This window comes from Purpureocillium takamizusanense, chromosome 2, assembly GCF_022605165.1.
Source record: "Purpureocillium takamizusanense chromosome 2, complete sequence".
In the NCBI taxonomy this organism is placed as follows: domain Eukaryota; kingdom Fungi; phylum Ascomycota; class Sordariomycetes; order Hypocreales; family Ophiocordycipitaceae; genus Purpureocillium; species Purpureocillium takamizusanense.
This window is the reverse complement of record NC_063069.1, coordinates 2,127,943-2,144,987: the sequence shown is the minus strand read 5'-3', so window position 1 is coordinate 2,144,987 and position 17,045 is coordinate 2,127,943. Positions and strand designations below refer to the sequence as shown.

The 17,045-nt window shown below is 57.7% G+C and overlaps 6 protein-coding genes across 8 annotated transcripts; 2 read left to right on the top strand and 4 right to left on the bottom strand.

Moving 5' to 3' along the window:
- Window positions 1-1,190: 1,190 nt before the first annotated feature.
- JDV02_002453 (uncharacterized protein) lies at window positions 1,191-3,195 on the top strand. Of its 2 annotated transcripts, XM_047983483.1 has the most exons (4): window positions 1,191-1,544; window positions 1,618-1,791; window positions 1,850-2,850; window positions 2,909-3,195. In XM_047983483.1, exons 1-4 carry the CDS (start codon window positions 1,267-1,269, stop codon window positions 3,127-3,129), a joined length of 1,674 nt encoding a protein of 557 aa, XP_047839454.1. In that variant the 5' UTR covers window positions 1,191-1,266; the 3' UTR covers window positions 3,130-3,195. The 2 variants fall into 2 exon arrangements, with proteins under 2 accessions (XP_047839454.1, XP_047839455.1); XM_047983484.1 differs by lacking the exon at window positions 2,909-3,195 and having other exon boundaries at window positions 1,850-2,903.
- A 2,189-nt stretch (window positions 3,196-5,384) lies between these two features.
- On the bottom strand, window positions 5,385-6,449 carry JDV02_002452 (uncharacterized protein; the record flags this gene model as incomplete). The annotated part of the gene is made up of 2 exons (XM_047983482.1): window positions 5,385-5,674; window positions 5,750-6,449. 2 exons carry the CDS (start codon window positions 6,447-6,449, stop codon window positions 5,385-5,387), a joined length of 990 nt encoding a protein of 329 aa, XP_047839453.1.
- Window positions 6,450-7,582: 1,133 nt separating this feature from the next.
- Window positions 7,583-8,470, bottom strand: JDV02_002451 (uncharacterized protein; the record flags this gene model as incomplete). The annotated part of the gene is made up of 1 exon (XM_047983481.1): window positions 7,583-8,470. The coding sequence occupies one exon, from the start codon at window positions 8,468-8,470 to the stop codon at window positions 7,583-7,585; it is 888 nt and encodes a 295-aa protein (XP_047839452.1).
- Window positions 8,471-8,700: 230 nt separating this feature from the next.
- JDV02_002450 (uncharacterized protein) lies at window positions 8,701-10,906 on the bottom strand. 2 transcript variants are annotated; one of them, XM_047983479.1, is made up of 5 exons: window positions 10,398-10,906; window positions 9,468-10,336; window positions 9,313-9,420; window positions 9,097-9,263; window positions 8,701-9,043 (listed from the first exon to the last, which is right to left on the bottom strand). In XM_047983479.1, the coding sequence occupies exons 1-5, from the start codon at window positions 10,603-10,605 to the stop codon at window positions 8,872-8,874; spliced, it is 1,524 nt and encodes a 507-aa protein (XP_047839450.1). In that variant the 5' UTR covers window positions 10,606-10,906; the 3' UTR covers window positions 8,701-8,871. The 2 variants fall into 2 exon arrangements, with proteins under 2 accessions (XP_047839450.1, XP_047839451.1); XM_047983480.1 differs by having other exon boundaries at window positions 9,097-10,336.
- Window positions 10,907-11,203: 297 nt separating this feature from the next.
- JDV02_002449 (uncharacterized protein) lies at window positions 11,204-13,406 on the top strand. The gene is made up of 5 exons (XM_047983478.1): window positions 11,204-11,703; window positions 11,770-12,048; window positions 12,105-12,178; window positions 12,236-12,793; window positions 12,843-13,406. Exons 1-5 carry the CDS (start codon window positions 11,611-11,613, stop codon window positions 12,874-12,876), a joined length of 1,038 nt encoding a protein of 345 aa, XP_047839449.1. The 5' UTR covers window positions 11,204-11,610; the 3' UTR covers window positions 12,877-13,406.
- Window positions 13,407-14,688: 1,282 nt separating this feature from the next.
- Window positions 14,689-15,470, bottom strand: JDV02_002448 (uncharacterized protein; the record flags this gene model as incomplete). The annotated part of the gene is made up of 2 exons (XM_047983477.1): window positions 14,689-14,888; window positions 15,092-15,470. The coding sequence occupies 2 exons, from the start codon at window positions 15,468-15,470 to the stop codon at window positions 14,689-14,691; spliced, it is 579 nt and encodes a 192-aa protein (XP_047839448.1).
- Window positions 15,471-17,045: the final 1,575 nt, after the last annotated feature.

Here is a 17,045-nt window from a genome sequence, read left to right as displayed (position 1 = left end):
GCCAGCTGCAGTGTGTAATCATGGACCGCCTGATCGAACGACTTTTGGGGGAGCGGAGGAGTCAATAGCCGCGGGAGGGGGCATCTCAATCGCCGGCCTCGACGATGAAGCACTCGCGTGAGGGGCTTTCATAATGGGCGCATCTTTGTGCCCTGCTAAAGGACCGTGATATAGGCACTAGCAGAACTCTCTATATGTGTGTTTATGCGAACTGCCCGTATACTTATGCGCAATGCCCGCGCGTACCAATGATATGTGTCATGATCAGGGATGGGGGTAATGGTGTAGTGGTGGCAGCGGCAGCCGACGAAGGAGAACCGGGGAACAACGGCCTCGAGGCACGCACGCCCTCGAGGAACAGAACGGAATCGCTTGCCCCGGTGGATCGAGGCAGCATCCCGCAAGCGGCAGCCACGAGGAGAAACTGGACTGCCTGCTCAGCATTTTTGGCCCAGGCCGCGCCTGCTTCTTGGTGTGGCGCGCCCGGCACCTGCCATCCAGCTCGTCACAGCGTCACGTTACAGCGGCGTCAGCGACCAACAGGCCTAAGAGCGAGCGAGTTAAGCTTAAGAGATGAGCCGTTCCAGGCAGAATCTAGATGATCTTCGCTGCCAGATCCGCGGGCAGGCAATTCTCCCGCCGTGCAGCCTCTCAGGGCCCACCGTTGGCTCGCTGGCCCTGCAGCAGCAGCAGCAGCGTCCTCCGGGTCTCACCTTCCGCCACCCTCTCTCGCCTCCACCCACTAACACGGCCAACCACCACCACCACCACCATGTACCAGGTATTTTGTGCGAAAGGTTAGCACAAGGTACGAATACTTGGTAACACTGCACATCCGTCTCCGTCCCCCGCGACTTCTCCCCAGACGTTCCAAGGCATCCCTGTCACTTCCGGTTCTTGCCCGTGGCCCCCCCATCATGCATCCACCATGGCTTGCATCCTTGATGTGGGCGAGGCGCGCACTCCGTCGCCCTCCATGTCGTCGCTCTCCTCCACACCCCACATGACCTTGAAGCCGCCCCGGCCGGTACTCGGCCGCTCTTCCAGTTCGAGAAGAACCGCGGACGGCGGTGCCGTGTCGTGGGTTTGTCTCAAGGGATACGTATATAAGAAGATCTGCCCTCTCAGGCCGTCGCCGACGCGCAGCGCTCCTCCTCCATATTCCGCATCCCGCATCCCGCCCCCCCCTCCCCGCGGTCTCGCCACCTCTCTGTATTTTTTCCCCGTCTCGTGTTAAGAGCGCAAGACACATAGCAGTCAGTCACAATGGCAGGCGGCGTCAAGAAGCCCGTCAACATCTTCCGCCTGAAGGACCTGGGCGAGCCAAAGGGCGTCTTCAACTGGCGACTGTGGTTCGCCGTCGTCTCCTTCGGCCTGCTCGGCGCGGCGCGCGGCATCGACGAGGGCCTCATCTCCGGCGCCTTCAACTCGCCTGACTTCAAGGATACGATTAACTACTCCAGCTACTCCAAGATCGAGCAGGCCAACATCAAGGCCAATGTCTCGGCCATGGTCCAGATTGGCTCCGTCGCCGGTGCGCTCATGTAAGTTTACTTACCAACACCACACGCCCCCCCACGATTACGCGACGACACCTAATGCTTACTGTCCTCGCAGCGCTTTCTTGATTTGCGATCGTATCGGCCGTATCCAAGCTACTCGTGTCCTTTGCGCGCTGTGGGTCGTCGGCATCGTCATCTTCATGATCGGAGGTGTCAACGGAAATTTGGGAGCCATTTACGCGGGCCGCTTCGTCGCCGGCCTCGGTGTCGGCCAAACGCCCGTCGTCGGGTACGTTGCCTCCAGGACACAAATATCCTTTTTGGACTTATCTGACAATGCTCTCAAGGCCCGTCTACATCGCCGAAGTCGCCCCAGCATCGGTTCGAGGCCTGTGCACCTGCTTCTTCACCGGTGCCGTCTACATCGGCATCGTCCTCGCCTACTTCACCAACTACGGCGCCGCACTGCATATGGACCCCCACAGCCACAACCGCTGGCTCGTGCCCAGCAGTCTCCACGTCATGATGGCCGGCATCATCTTTATCCTCACCTTTTTCCAGTATGAGTCGCCACGGTTCCTCGTCAAGCAGGGCAAGCCCGATCGTGCTGCCCAGGTCATGAGCAAGCTTCGCCACCTCCCTGTCGACGGCGAATACGTCGTTGGCGAAATCACTGCCATTCAGGCCGCTCTAGACCACGAGCTTGAAGCCACCAAGGGTGTCGGCTGGCTCGGCAAGATCAAGGAGATGTTTCTCGACAGGAGCAATCTCTACCGCGTGTACCTCGCCACCATGGTCCAGCTTCTCTCCCAGTGGTCCGGCGCCGGCTCCATCACTCTGTACGCGCCAGACCTGTTTGCCCTTCTGGGTATCACCGGAAGCGAGGAAGGCCTGCTCGTTACCGCAGTCTTTGGCATTATCAAGCTGATCGCGGCGCTCATGTGCGCCCTGTTCCTGGTCGACGTTATTGGGCGAAAGCGCGCTCTTCTCACAGGCATTACGCTCCAAGCTATTGCCATGATATACGTGGCAGGTTTCTTGACGGCCGTTCCGGAGATGGGCGTCGTTAAGAATTTCGTGCTGCCTGCCGACAAGAAGGGCGCAAGCCGTGGCGCCATCGCCATGATTTACATCTCTGGCTTTGGCTGGGCGCTTGGCTGGAACTCCATGCAGTATCTCCTCACAGCCGAGCTGTTCCCTCTCAGAATCCGTGCCCTGGCTACGTCCTGGGCCATGACGCTGCACTTCGCCAATCAGTACGGCAACTCGCGTGCCGTTCCCAACATGCTGCTCCCCGTGTCTGACGGCGGAATTTCCCCCAAGGGCACTTTTTGGTGCTTTGCGGCCGGTAATTTTCTCCATGTCGGCTATCAACTTGTAAATGACAAAAGCTGATCTGACAACAGTCACCATTATCGGCGGCATCTGGGTCTGGCTGTCCGTGCCCGAGACGAGTGGGCGCAGCCTGGAGAGCATGGACCGCCTCTTCGACCTCCCATGGTACAAGATCGGTCTGTACGGCAACAGGGACGCCGAGCAGAAGGACATGGCCTACAACGAGAAGCAGCGCATTGCCGAGGAGGAGCGCGGCACGCAGCAGCATGTGGAGAAGACGATTAACGTGTAAAATGACCTAGTCGCGAGCGACCTGTAACGAATTGACATAAGAACCATACTTCAGGATATATGACCCAATACCTCGACTGTAAACCATGTCATGTCTCCAGCGTTCGACATGCCTTTTGAGGATCGTTTGTGCTTGAAGTTGCCGATAGCCCCTCGAACCTCGTCTGTAGCATGTCAAGGTTCCCCAGAACCTACACGTAGCGAATCTGCTAATGCCTCACAGTACGCCTTCCCCTCCTTTCCACCAGCCACCGCGCAATTATCTTCTATATTACCCGGAATCTGGTAACGCCAAAGCACTACACCGGCAGTATGTGCGTCACGGCCCGGCGCAAATAGCCAATGCACAGGTGATACATGCGCTCGCGGCCACCTCTAGAACCTGGTGCTCGCGTCTTACCTTTCCCTCGCGTGTTCATGGCGCGTCTCATCTATTGGCACGCATGCACACATAGTCCCCGTGGCGCAAAGACGCTAGCTACCTACGGTCGACGGACCGCCTCCCGACATCTAAGACGGCTCTTGAAGCTCCCTGCTAGCCCCAACATAAGGTCGCATCCGTAGGGATGTCCCTCTTGTATCTCCACCAGAGGATGGTGGAGGGGAGAAAGGCCCGCCATCGTGGGAGACTCTGCAATGGTAGTAGTAGCTGCTACGGGGGAAACCGGGATGGAGCTCGGTAAGCTTGGGGCTAGAGCGCGGAGGATGCGGCGAAGGATCGTATGCCCTTTCGCGATTTGATGACGACCAAGAGCTCAGCATCTAAACTCGGCTCCCGGAGAACCATGCGACTGTTTGTGCTCAACTTTGAGATTGTGAATGCTCTTACTGTCGATTAAGCTGCGATGCCTCTATGAATGCGGGGGGAGGGGACTGCCTCTGGAGATGTGGAACTCAGGGGCGACAGAGGGCATGAACTATCAACCCTTGAACATTTTGCATTTATCTACGCGCGGAGAGAGAACGCAGTCAGATTATCCGGCGACGATATACACAAAAGACAAGATATCGCAGACGTCGTGGTAGTACCTTACCCATCTATCCGGCGCTGCCTCGTCGTCGTCCATGTCCTTCGCCGTTGAGCCAAGGCCCCCCTAATAGGTCGAGGTCAGCGAGCAGCGCGCGGTCCGAGGCGCCGACGCGCCACATGGCCGGGCGTTGACCGAGAACGAACATTAAGGGCCCGCCACCGACAGCCGATGCGGACAAGGGGCCAGCAGGAAGTTGGACTTTCCCTTCCCCCTGACTGGCAATGCCCAAGGCAGCGATTGGGGGCAATTGAAGCACCGCAGCTACACCAGAGTCTTTGCTGAAGGGGTGGTCGAAGGAGGGACATCTCGTCCGCGTAAATCGGCAATGCCCACTCACTGGAGCGATGATGAAGACGGGCCAGGCCTGCTCCTCCGCGATCCCCACCTCGTGTGCTCTGCGGGGGATTGTTGGGGTCCAAGAAGGGGGCGGGGGAGCGGGGCCATGTTAATGCGGCGGCAGCGTGGACTCTGGAGTGTCGGCCAAGTTTGAAGCAGCAAGTTAGTTAGTTGGCCGAAAACTTTGGGCCAATGTAGCTTGCTCAAACGCGGATAAGGTTTCTCCTTTGGCCGTCAGCGGCGACCTCCACGTCTATCACTATTGAGGCTCCAAGTAGGCGAGGTAGAGTTGATGAGACTTTGGTTCCGCCAGCCGCTTCATGGTCTTTACGCCAATGCCGCGTATAATTCGTAGGCCTCCATCCCAATCTTAGGGCTTTCAGTTCCGGAAAAAGTCTCAACGGACCTCGTTCGATTCTGATCACATGGCTTTCCTCTCTCCACAGCTGCCCACATCGTGACGTAAAACACACTCCGCCGCCGTTCAGAGCAGGCCTGGCGAGCCCCACGCGGTCCCGTGCTCCAGGGACCGTGAGGGTGGTAGGGGCCGTAACGCGGCGAGTAGGAATATGTTATATGGCGGCGGAAAAAAAGGGGGTCAGCTGTCGTTCATGGCGAAATGAGGGTTCCCGACTCACGTTACGAGCAATGGAACAGATTTCTTATGCTATGTTTAGGGCACTGATTGAATTGGGCTGAAGCGCAAGTTCTACTGGGCTGGGCAACGTCTGTCAAACCCGTGGCCCGTCATGTCCAGTTCTATGCGTCTCGCTATAACCACCCAAACCGGGACTTTCTGCTGTTGAAAAACGTTGTCTATGCAACATTTCCTGAATCTACTTGCGAGCGCCCGTTTTTCAGGCAAGGTCGCTCAAATAGTCGCGAGCCTTTAGTTTTCTCCTTCTTCGTTCGTGCGTTGCATGGCAGACCCTTCCGCATACGGGGCGACACGTAGTCCAAGTCCAGCACCAAACCCGATAAGTTCCGCGTCAATGATCCTTTCGTTCAAGGCCCCATGCCATGGTGGAAGTCCATAGACTTGTTCTTGCTCGATGCGAGGGCCGCACTGGTCCAGCTGCTGCAAAGGCTCGCTCGGGGGATACTCCGGCCATCCGTTGGTGGGGGTCCGAAGACAGGGCACCGGGCCCAGGGGCCGTGCGATGTCCGCGGCGACGACCTCTGCAGCCATACGTGAGAACAAATTACCTTGATTCTGGAAATGGTGAGTTTCTTCACCTTGCGACTTTGTCTTACCGGGGCGGCCGCTTCCGATGGGTGGCTGGAGGATCGTGGGACGTCGTTGCGTGTGCTGTGGCACGGGTTGCTGAATGTGATGATGGTGGTGAAACTGGTGGTGGTCGTGCAGCTGCCGACGCTGCTTGTGCTTCAATTCTGCGAGAGACAACTCGTGGAAAATGGTCGCGTAGTCCGCATCAGGCCTCATCGTCAGCTCGCCCGCACCTCCTTGAGGCATCATCATCTCCCCTTCGCTCATCGCTCCGTTAACGCCCTCCTCGCCGAGCGGCCAGCCTCCCGTCTCATCGGAGCTGTCTTCTTCGACAACCAGCTGAGAGTATTGAAAGACATGGGGGCTCTCAAGTCCATGGCCAGAAGGACTATTGTGTCTTGCAGCGATCGATGTCTCGTCGTCGTTGTCGTCGTGGCGGCTGGGGCTTGAACAGCTCGAGTTGTGTTCCGATGGGGGCGGCGTGGGCACGCTGTCCTGGCTCCAGCACTGGACCAGTGGCGAGGGCACGTAGCAGCGGAAACGCGCGGGAATTCGACGATGTCTCGGCTGTTCGCGTTCGAGGCGGACGTGTGCGATTGTGTAGCGTGGTGTGATGACACAGGCGGCGAGCGCTTCGACGGCGACGTCTTGCTGGAGGCCGTCGGCTTCGTGCAGCGCATTGTGCAGCTCGCCTCCGTGCGACGTGGGAACTGGCAAAGGTTCCATCGCCCAAGAGGCAGTTTAAGCACTCAACAACGGACCATGAACGAGGACGGAAGAGAAAGCAGAAGGAGAACGTCGCGCGGGTCTTAGGACAGCACAGGCGATCGTGTGGCCGCCCTACCGGTTGTGAGAACGCTAGGGTGAGTGAGAGTTGAAAGGTTGACAACTGCAAGGACTTGATGAAAGCTCATGGATAGATAGATACAAAGGTCTGTCTGTTGTGAGTGCCAGGCAGCTGCGCTGAACAGCTGTCGCGCGTACGAGAGAAGCATACATCGCGGTTACCCGGGGCGATGCCTGTGAATCACAGACTGAGCTGCTGCGCTGTGCTCTGTTCACAATCGACAACGCGCGGCCGCTGCGGCGTGCACAACGGCGTGCGGTCTCGCAAGCAGACCAATTGTGGTCATTGCATCGCGCGTTGTGTCTGGCCTCGCAAGGGAAGAGCAATTGTGGGATGCATCGCCGCTATTGTGGGCGAGTGTCTTCGTAGGCGCCGGACACAACCAGCAAAGGGAATATTCCAGTCCACTAGGCATTCTACGCTTCAATCGTGTCCATGCCCGACATTGTGTCAACGACGCGGGTGCTCAGAACAAACGATGAAATCCTATACGGACCAGACGAACAGATGAACGGCCGCAAACATCCTGAAATTAGGCTATGCGGGACTATTCTCATGCTTCACTGTTTGCAACAAGTCTACTTCTGGTAAACTTGCTTCTGGAACTGTGCTACGGTGCTCATAATGTGCACCAGCGCAAAGGCACCGTACACAACCTGATTTCTAGCGGCGAGGGCGTTTAATCATGTACTTACACAACGGTCGCCTCTCCCCGTTTGTAGGGTGAGCCGCCGAGGCTTCCAGTGACGGTGCTATATAGCGCTGGGTAGCAATACTCCGCGGCTCTGCGATGCTCGTGGTTTCTGTGATATCGAACTGTGCAAGGTACTTTTGAAGCGTGCTGTTTCCATCGTCTGTCTTGTGGCTAGTCGGGAAGATGCCTCGTTTCGCCCCAACCTACATGTAGAAGGGCTGTAGAGGTAATATACTGGCGAAGGGGATGAACATGAGCATCCGCCTATGTAGACAGAGACACATACATTACTCTTTGGCAAGAACCACCATGTGGCTGTTACTCCTTCTCCCTTGTGAGCAGCGGCACCAACCCAGCAATGCTCTCCTCCCCTTTCCCCTGCCTCACCGCCCGCTCCATGACATCCCTCAGCGACCCGAGCAGCACACGCACGCCCAGCTCCTCCCCCGTCGCCGCGATATTGTCCAGCGCCTCCAGCTGCATCGTCAGCGGCGAGCCGCCCTTGTACTTTTCATCGCGCACATGTTCGGCAATCCGCGGCAGCCAGTCGGCCGCGGCCTTGACAAACGGGCCGGCCAGCCCCATCGCGAAGTCGACCCCGTCCACGCCGCCGCGCTGCGCAATCGCCAGCGCCTGCACCCAGCCCTCGAACATACCGCCCATGAGGCTGAGGAGCGCGTTGTCGAGGAGGGGCGCCCGTGCGATGTCCTCGCCGACGTGACGCGGCGCGCCCAGTGCGGAGAGAACGGGCGTGCAGGCGTGGAACGCATCTGACGAGCCGGAGACGAGAGTCATGGAGGTTGGTTGTCCGAGTAGCATGGGTGGCACCATGATTGCTCCGTGAAGATATCGCGCGCCTTTGTGGCCTTGTAGGAGCGCGGCCACTTGCCTGACCTGTCCGGGAGACCCGTTGGTTAGGTTGACGATTGTTCTCGTGGAGAGATCTGCTACGTCTGACAAGACTCGCTGTGCCACAGCGTTGGATAACAGGCAGATGATGGTGATGGGACTGGCTGCGATGCAGGCGGAGGTCGACGATGCGGGGATGGCGCCCTGCCCAACGACCTCCTCAGTCTTGGATGATGTTCGATTCCATACGGTCACTTTGGCTCCGGCTCGCATCAGACAATTCGCAATGGCGGCTCCCATGTTACCAAGTCCAATCACCGAGACATCGTGGCCTGCAAGAGACGTGTTTGCTGCCATTGCGTATAGTTCACAGCGGTGTCAAAGGCAGAAGGGTTGTGGTGGGAATATGGGGACGCCGCGCATGGTACCTCCAGATACTTTCAAGTTCTTTATACTTGACGATTTTGTGAGGTTGCAAGACACCAAGTTCGGGAGCTGTTTCGCCGTGTCGGTGAGATCTATTACCCGGCAACAGCCCGTGATTTATAAGCTCACTGCCAGCAGGACGAGCATGGTTGGCTATTGAGCAACGGACCGGCATTCATTTCGAAGACAATAAAAAAGCCCGTTCTGGGTGCCATGTCAGTCATAATAAATCTCATTGAACGCTGCGTCACCGTCGTGGTCGTCACGCATTGGTTGCCTGGATGTTGCCAGCCCAGCCACAGCCAATGTGCTTCGACCCGGAGTTTGTCTATCTAGGGCCTTCTCGAGGACAGTATAGCACGAACGCCCTTGCTGTCCAGGCTGGCAACCGCTACAAAAAAGTCGTGCTTGCAGACAATGTCATCCAGGGTGGTCTCGTACATGTCCCAGTCAAATCGGCGGACGACAGCCGCGATCGTGAGGTATATTTCGGCATAGGCAAGACTGTCCTGATTAGCGTGACCGTTAATTTGGTTATAATGGGTGGCGATACGCACTTCAAGCCCAAGCACTGGCGACTGCCTTTGCCGAAGCAAACGAGATATCTGTCCAGCTTCACGTCCTTTGCGGACGGCTCTAGCCACCTCTCTGGTTTGAAGGTCGTGGGGTCTGGGAAGATGGTTGGGTGCATGAGGACAAAATACGGCGTCTCTGAGATGGGGGTCTGTGGAGCTATTAGACACTTGTTGGCAGGTCAGTTCATTGGCACTCACTCCTGCTGGAATGACGTATTCTTTGTACCGAATGTCCTCGTGTGCGATGCGAGGGAGCCGGGTCGTGGTCCCGTACGATAGGCGTAGACCTTCCTTAACAACAGCGCTCTGCAATGGTCAGCGCCTTTTGGTAACTACTGGAGGTAGAAACGTACCAGATACGGAAGTTGCTGCAACTCAGTCCACGAGGGAGTCGCAGTTGTTTTCAACATCGCACTATCGAGCTCAGCTCGCAGCCTCTCCCGCGTCTGCGGCACATGTTTGAGATAAAACATGATGCGTGTGATAGTTTGAGCGGTCGTCTCGGAGCCGGCCCCTGTTACGATCTCGCCTTCGTCACACAGCCGCTGCGAGGTCTTCTCCTCCAGAGGAAGGTCGCTATCACGAAGCGTGTGAAAGATTGTCTTGGCTGAGGCATCTTTGTCTCCCGACAAGGTGATGTCGTCGACGCGTTCCACTATAGGCTTGACCTGCTCCTTGACGACGGCCTGCCAGCTGAACAGGTGCCCCACCGACGGGTTCATTGCCGAGACCACTGAGAGGGGGAGACGCTTCATTATGGGCAGCATCCAGGGGAATTGCCTGCCTAGGGCGCCGCCCTCGAAGGCGCCGATAATGGTCTGCTTCCATAGCAGCTTGAAGTCGGGCTCGTCGAGGTACTTGCGGTCGTGTGAAAAGGCGTAGTCGCAGATGATGTCCATGGTGAGGGCCATGAAGGCAGCATCGAGGCGCAACACCTCGCCCGACTCGACGAAGCCATCGAAGCGGGCGCAAAGCTTGTCGATCTTGGATCTGAGCAAGGGCTCGAGCCTGGTGACGGAGCGGGCGGAGAAGAAGGGGTTAAGTGCGCCGCGCCGGAGCTTGTGCTGGTCGTGGGTGATTGTGGAAAAGGAGCTCCCGTCTGCGCCGGCGAGATTTGTCCACCACCTGTACTTGTCAAGTCGCTTCGTGTTGACGTAGAGCTCGTCGTAAAAGTCGGGGTCGAGGATGTGAACCTCGTAGGGGTTGATTCGGACGCAGGGGCCTGAGAGTGAGACACGGTCAGTTAACTGCTACTACACAAGATCGGCGTGGCGCACACGCACCATATGCTCTGTGCATGTCTTGGATTTTCCACATAAAAGTGCCTCGGCAGACGACGTCGTAGTAGAACTCGTTCCACAGCGACAACGCAGCCCATTTGGGACCGGGGATCGCAGCCAGCGGGCTGAAGTAGAGTCGCTGAATGGCCGTGAAGACGAGATAGGCAAGCCCTGCCGCCGCGAGCGAGAGCAGCTGCGTTTGCCAGCTCATGGTTGCGCAGTAAGCTCAGTGATTCTCGACAAACGCTCCGCGCATCATTGATGGGACACGAGCGACAAACAGGCCGACCCGAGGCCGTGGCTCTGGAACGAAGCCGTGCATGTATGCATGGATGGCCGCAACGGGCGGGCAGTAGCAGCGTCGCATCCCGTCGCGGCGACGGCCGCCAGGGGCCGGTGGTATGACCTCTGGGTGCTTGCCATTGGATAAGGTAGGTAGGTGTAGGCCATCTCGGCAGGCTAAAGGGAGAGGACCAGCAGGGGCCGGAAAGCTGTGGAGGTTGGCGGAAACCATAGGTTGGCGGAGCGGTCGACTGCGCCGAGCCTGCAGCAGGATGAAGTCATGTGTGAATTGGCATCAACGTCTTTTAGGTTCGCCTCTTGGACCTGGCCAGAATGGCACCAATCGCAGAGAGCTGTGGTCCGACGGAGCCATGCGACGCTGCAGGGTCCGGTACAGTCCAGTCCCTGAACTGAATGGCGGCCCGCCTAGCCCCAATTGATGCTGAACTGCACCTGCCACTAAAGAGCCCTGACAGCCCATCCATGGATCAGGGTTGGCCACACTGCACCGTCAAGGCAGGGGCAGCCCGCGGACGTGGACGCGCTTTCCCGCCTTGAGCTTTCCTACCGGACGACCCGACCCGGCTTGGCTTGACAGTTGGAATACATGCATGTACTGACGCTCTCACGTCGCAAGAAAGTCACTTGGACCCCTTCGACATGATCCCCCCTTTTCAATTCCGTCTCCTCCCCCGCGGTCGCTCCCCCATCGACAAACGGCAAAAAAAAAGCAAATACGCTGCACCAGGTCTCCAGTGCTGGATTCGGTGCTGGCTACGAAGGCACAACGCGGCAGACGCCTTGCAGTGTCTTGCAAGTCGCTGGCGTTGATCCAGCACAGGCTGGGCGCCACTTCGGCCCGGCAAGAAGCCGTCCCGTCCCGCCCGGCTCGGACCATTCCCACAACGCCCCCCCAACAAGCCCCGTCCAGGCCATGGCGGAACAGCGCAAGTCAATCCACACGGACCACGACCCATCGCGGGCGTCGCACGAGCCAGACGGACAATATATGCCCCTAGAAGCCGAGGTGAGCAGTCTCCCTTCGCTGCCTGCAACTCCATCGGCAAACACAAACTGACTTGTATACCCACAGCCTGAAGACGCCAACGATGATGCTTTCTCCGACTACTCTGATGATGCATCGCAGACCGAGAGCCTCCGGTCCTCAATATTTGAATATGTCTACGAAAATGGCCGCACGTACCATTCCTACCGTGCCGGTCAGTACCTGCTCCCAAACGACGAGCTAGAACAAGAGCGCCTCGACTTGACTCATCATGTGTTCTTACTCACGCTCGACGGGTCCCCGTGTGTTACTCAACTGCAGGATCCCCATTCGATATTGGACCTGGGGACGGGGACTGGCATGTGGGTAAGCGATTGCGAGCAGCAACGTCTTAAAACCGGGAACTGACATGTTGCATCTAGGCCATCACAATGGGCGACCTATATCCGTCCGCCGAAGTCATTGGAACCGATCTGAGCCCGATACAATCCGAATGGTCAGTATTCCCCAAATGTTTCTACATACCGCTTACACAGCTGACCTTGGGGGGCAGGGTACCACCAAATGTCAAGTTCGAAATCGACGACGCTACTTTGGAATGGACCTTCGAGAAGGACTATTTTGACTTTATCCATGCGAGAACGCTCGCGGGTGCCATCAAGGACTGGCCCGCTCTGTTGAGGCAGTGCTTCGCTCACATCAAGCCCGGTGGCTGGGTCGAGATTTCTGAGGGCAGACCAAACTTTTGGTGTGACGACGGCACGCTAACGGAGGACACGGCAACACACAAGTGGCTCACCGAGTTCCGGCGCCTCAGCGAGCCTCTCGGTTTCGACATCGCACCCAAGCTTCCGGGCATGCTGGGGGGCGCCGGGTTCCAGCACGTAAAGTTTACACAGAAAATCGTCCCCCTAGGCTCTTGGCCGAAGGACCCCGCGCTGAAGGAGCTCGGGAGGTGGTTTCGATATCAGTTCTTGAACATGGCTCTCGAGGCCTACACCTTGGCCATGTTCACTCGCATGGGCAACTGGACCAACGAAGAGGTCCAGGTGCTCTTGGCCTTGGTCAGAGAAGAGCTAAAAACCAACAAGATCCACGTCTACACCTATACGTGAGCCACCTCTCGCCTCGGGCTCACGAGATATGCTAACACGGCGCAGGGCGTTTGTTACCGGTCAGCGGCCATCCGCGTGATGCGTGATGCGTGACAGAAATCGCATTTCAAATCGGTTGATACATGTCGTGGTGGTGCGCTGCCTGTTCCCGCGTTCCTGCGATAGAGAAGCTGCTGCCAGAGGTAGAAGCGTCGGCAAGGTCGGTTTGGGCCACAAACAGCGAAGCATCCATTGACGATCCCCCCCCTGGGAACGATACCCTTGCTTGCGAGGGGGACTTGTTTTGTTGCACCCACCTGACCCGGGGTGCTACCTACCTACTCTGGGTTGCAGGCGCAAACGTCAGGGGCGTGTCTTGGCATGAGTTTAGGTGGACAGTGCTTGAGTCCACGGTTGTTGCATGATGTCCCAACTCATGCTCTTTTTGCAAAGATTCGGATCAAACACGCACACGCTGTCATTGTCATGTTTTTGAGCGCATTTCTTGTTTAAAAGCCCTCAAGAGCGGGTCAAATTTTGATGACTGCAGGGAATCAGGCAAATGGCGCAGGTTGAGGTGTGGTCAGTCGAGCACTTGTAGCAGCCGAAATGCGATTGACCTGTATAGGTTGAAATGGCATTGAGCACGCGGGGTTTCTCAGCAGCATGTGAAGTTCAGGAGACACGTAATGAACACACGACGCGGTCGAAAGCAGCGGATCCCGACCGGGTACAACACCCGGCCCTCCGACGGAGGCGACATTATCGGAGCTGCGGCTCCGTCCGACCCCTTACTTGCTAGAAGGAAATAACGAAGCGATACCGGAGCGGCTTCGCTCGCGCTTGGCCGGATGACGAGAACGCCTTGCACGGCCCGAGGTGTCGTTGAGATCAGCGGGCTTAAGTGGGGGCGGTGAGCGGTTGCTGGTCTGCGCACATGACGTTTCCTGGCCTAGGGAGAGAGGCCTTCCTTTCTTAGTATCTCGCGGCCACCACTGCACCCACGAAGAGGGGTGACGATGCGTGCCGTAGTCTGAGATTGGGACAGGCCGCGGCTTCCGAGGGGCTGACAAATGAAAAAGCCGGCGAATGGACAGGGTTTGCTTCGCCTGCGAAAGGTGCGGAGGGCGCGCATCTCGAATGGTGGTGGTCAGGCATTGCAGAATTGACGTGGCTTATGGTGTCTTTCCCCGCGCGTGTTTGTGTAAGTGGGCAGATGCGGAGATCTGAGACATGGAGCCGATGATGTGGTGAGGAGGAGGGACAATGCCGGTGCAGCAGCCAGCACGAAAGCACATACACGCGTGGCACTGCGCCCCCCTCTCTCACCGCGTGATAAGGGCGGACAGAGCAGTACGACCTGAAACAGTCTGATGACTCTGTCGGCATTGAGATGCAAGCTGCTAGACTGACAAGCTGCTGGTATTGTGTCGTGCCGACACACAATCTCTGGTTCGCTCACAGATGAACGATTACCAGAGCTTGAAACAGATGTGAGAGAGAAAAAGGAGGATTTTAGAGAGGACTATATAAGGCTGCTTTTCAGTCTGAATGTAAAAAAAACGTGGAGGGGTATCGAGGGTGTCTTGGTAATAAGAAAAGCATTACATGGTGAAATGGTTTTGACCAGAAGTGAGAAGTGAAAAGGGGGATAGTGAAGCGATGAGTCCTGCTGCTCCCTCGGTCCCGAGTGTATGTATGCATGCCAACGCCGCGGCGCACGTCCTGTTCCGTGCCGCTCCCGTTCTTCCCACTCGCCGTCATGCCGTCCGTCTCAAATGCCAAGATGGTCATTCTCTCCGAGAGCCACTGGCCACTCACTCCCTTGTCGCATCATCGTCGTCGCCGTCGTTGCTTTAAATGTTTCGTGTCGTGACTTCCGAGCCGCGCGAAGTGTCGTCCACAGTTGGACTCATTGCCGGGCACAAGCAACAACAAGTCTCCCCTCGCACTTGTTGGGCTTATTGCTGCTCTTCTGGCATGCAGCTGATGGCGACGACGCAGATGCGCAGGCCTCGTCGTGGCCGCGGAGACACCGGTCGAGCATCTCCCACCCTTCGCTGGGGAGGTCGATGACGGAGTTGTTGAGCGTGTCGATGATGAAGGGATTTGCTGGTGCGACCGTGTTAGCGGGCCCGTCATCGTCCAGTGCATTTTTCTTTTCTCGGCCCGACCACCAGGCATGTAGTTTGTCTTGCTGGTGTAGGAGATTGCTACGCCGTCGGCGACCCAACGTGAAATCCCCTAACCAAAGGTGAAGAAGAAGAAAAGAGAAAAATGTGGTGCGCATGGAAGAGAAAGCGGGCGCGACTCACGCATCAGGTTGACGCCCTCGTCGTCGCCGGCGTTGGCCGCCAGGTCGATCCGCCTCGAGTTGTAGCACCCATAGCGCTGCTGCAGGGCGAGCATGCACTTCCACAGCTCGCGCGTCTCGTCGGCCGTCATGCCCTCGCAGGTCCGCACGTTGCACGACGACGACAACGGCGATGGCGGCGGGGAAGAAGAAGATGCCGCACTGATCTGGCTGCCGCTGCAAGCGGCGCGGACATTGTCGACGACAACGTCGTGGTGGTGGTGGTGGCGGTGTTGTTGTTGGTCGTGATGGTGGTGGTTGGACGTCCAGGATACCGTCGAGGCGGTAGATGACGTCGAAGAGGATCGCCGGCGGCGGCAGAAGCCTGCGTGATGATACATGGCTTTGTGCTTTTGTTTCGTTCTTCTTTTTGTCTCCTTGAAGTCAGGGACGACGAGGGTATGCTGCGACTGGAGAGATCACGGCCCTGTCTTGAAAGCCGAAGCTCGTCATGAAAGGGAAGGGGGGGAAAGGGCGGGCGGTCTGTCAGATAAATGTACATACATGACGGTGTGCAGCTTTTCGGCGACCCTTTTATTAATGATGCACAACGTCCACCCTGAGTCAAGGACAAGGCAAACAAACAGGTGCCGGGCCCTTGGGCTCCGACCGGCTTACTCCCGCCGTGGGAGAGTAACTTGGTACATGCCATGACTACCATGCCGACAGCAAACCCAAGCAAAGCAAGGCAGCCCTGGGACTTTGTCAAGCCTCGTCGATCGGCCATCCATGTCTCACTTGCTCGGGAGAGGTGGGGATCGCGGCATCGGCTTTTACGGGACATGTATCGGCAGAGTACCTACCTACTGCTACCGACTGCCGCAAGGCGTCGGCGGCGGCCCCCTCCCTCCACTCCTCTGCCTTATTACGCACGACGTACGAAAAGACGCCAGCCTGCCAGCCAGCCAGCCAAATGGTGGGGGCCTCTGGCTGTTGTTAGCGAGGAGCGGATATTTTTTTTTTGGCTCCTTTTTCCTACGTATCCTGTGGTTAGGCTTTCGCAACCGATGGATGCCCCCCCCCCAATCCCCTTCTGACCCCACCGCCCTGTGAGGCGGCCTCAACCAGGGTCGCAGGACCAAGCTTTTTTGCTGTTCACTGGCGCCCTCTCGCCCTACTTACTGGCCGGGAAAAGAGGAACCAAAAGGGGCCGGTGGGTGTCAAGGCGCGAGAGAGAGGGAGGCGGCGACAACTCTGATCGGGCCCGGAGGTCCCTGACCGCTTGGGGGGAGGAGGCCAAGAGCGGGCATCGCTACGACACTGCCAGCGGGCATCATGCTGCTGCTGCTGCTGCTGCTGCTGCTGTGCGTGGCTGCTACTACCTCATGGATGGCCCGCATCAGCTCACGCAACCTCTAATAAGGAAGGGCACACTCTCTCAGTCAGCGGCGACCCGAGATTCCTGCGCTGATGAGATCGCTTTCTGCTCGGCCACCGAGCCCGAGCGCCCCTCCATCGTCGTCGCCCATGTGCGTCAAACAATGGACAGGGGTTGAGTCCCTGCTGCGCGCGCTGTCGTCACTACCCAAAGTGGATTGCTTCAGGGATTGGGGAAATGGAGAACGAGAGAAAATAGACGACAACACAGCAGAAACAAACCCCTGCACGAGCAAGCACCGGCGGGGGATAAACCGGACAAGCATCACGAATCGACACAGGCAAACGAGATGCGTCCTGTCACCGTTGCTTGCCCGTTGAGAGTGGGTGTGTTCCAGTGGGTGGTGTGGTGGGCCGGCAAAGGACCGACGGACGGACGGACGACGGACGGCGCCGCTGTCGACGACCAGCAGCAGCACCACGTACATGCGAATGGGCTCGCGTAGCGGGTTTACACCAATCGCTTCGTCGGGGCAGGGCAACGCCTCACGACGGGTGTCGTTGTTGGACCTCCCATCTCGATCGATTTGCGTGCAGGG

Bases quoted from the DNA above. Each gene is read 5' to 3' on its own strand.
- JDV02_002449 (XM_047983478.1), top strand. From the start codon at position 11,611: ATGGCGGAACAGCGCAAGTCAATCCACACGGACCACGACCCATCGCGG. The intron at 12,179-12,235 runs GTCAGTATTCCC...CTTGGGGGGCAG, and splicing joins AGCCCGATACAATCCGAATG to GGTACCACCAAATGTCAAGT. The intron at 12,794-12,842 runs GTGAGCCACCTC...AACACGGCGCAG, and splicing joins ATCCACGTCTACACCTATAC to GGCGTTTGTTACCGGTCAGC.
- JDV02_002450 (XM_047983479.1), bottom strand. From the start codon at position 10,605: ATGAGCTGGCAAACGCAGCTGCTCTCGCTCGCGGCGGCAGGGCTTGCC. The intron at 10,337-10,397 runs GTGCGTGTGCGC...TCTCACTCTCAG, and splicing joins AGACATGCACAGAGCATATG to GCCCCTGCGTCCGAATCAAC. The intron at 9,044-9,096 runs GTGCGTATCGCC...TAATCAGGACAG, and splicing joins CGCCAGTGCTTGGGCTTGAA to TCTTGCCTATGCCGAAATAT.
- JDV02_002453 (XM_047983483.1), top strand. From the start codon at position 1,267: ATGGCAGGCGGCGTCAAGAAGCCCGTCAACATCTTCCGCCTGAAGGAC. The intron at 1,792-1,849 runs GTACGTTGCCTC...AATGCTCTCAAG, and splicing joins GGCCAAACGCCCGTCGTCGG to GCCCGTCTACATCGCCGAAG. The intron at 2,851-2,908 runs GTAATTTTCTCC...ATCTGACAACAG, and splicing joins TTTTTGGTGCTTTGCGGCCG to TCACCATTATCGGCGGCATC.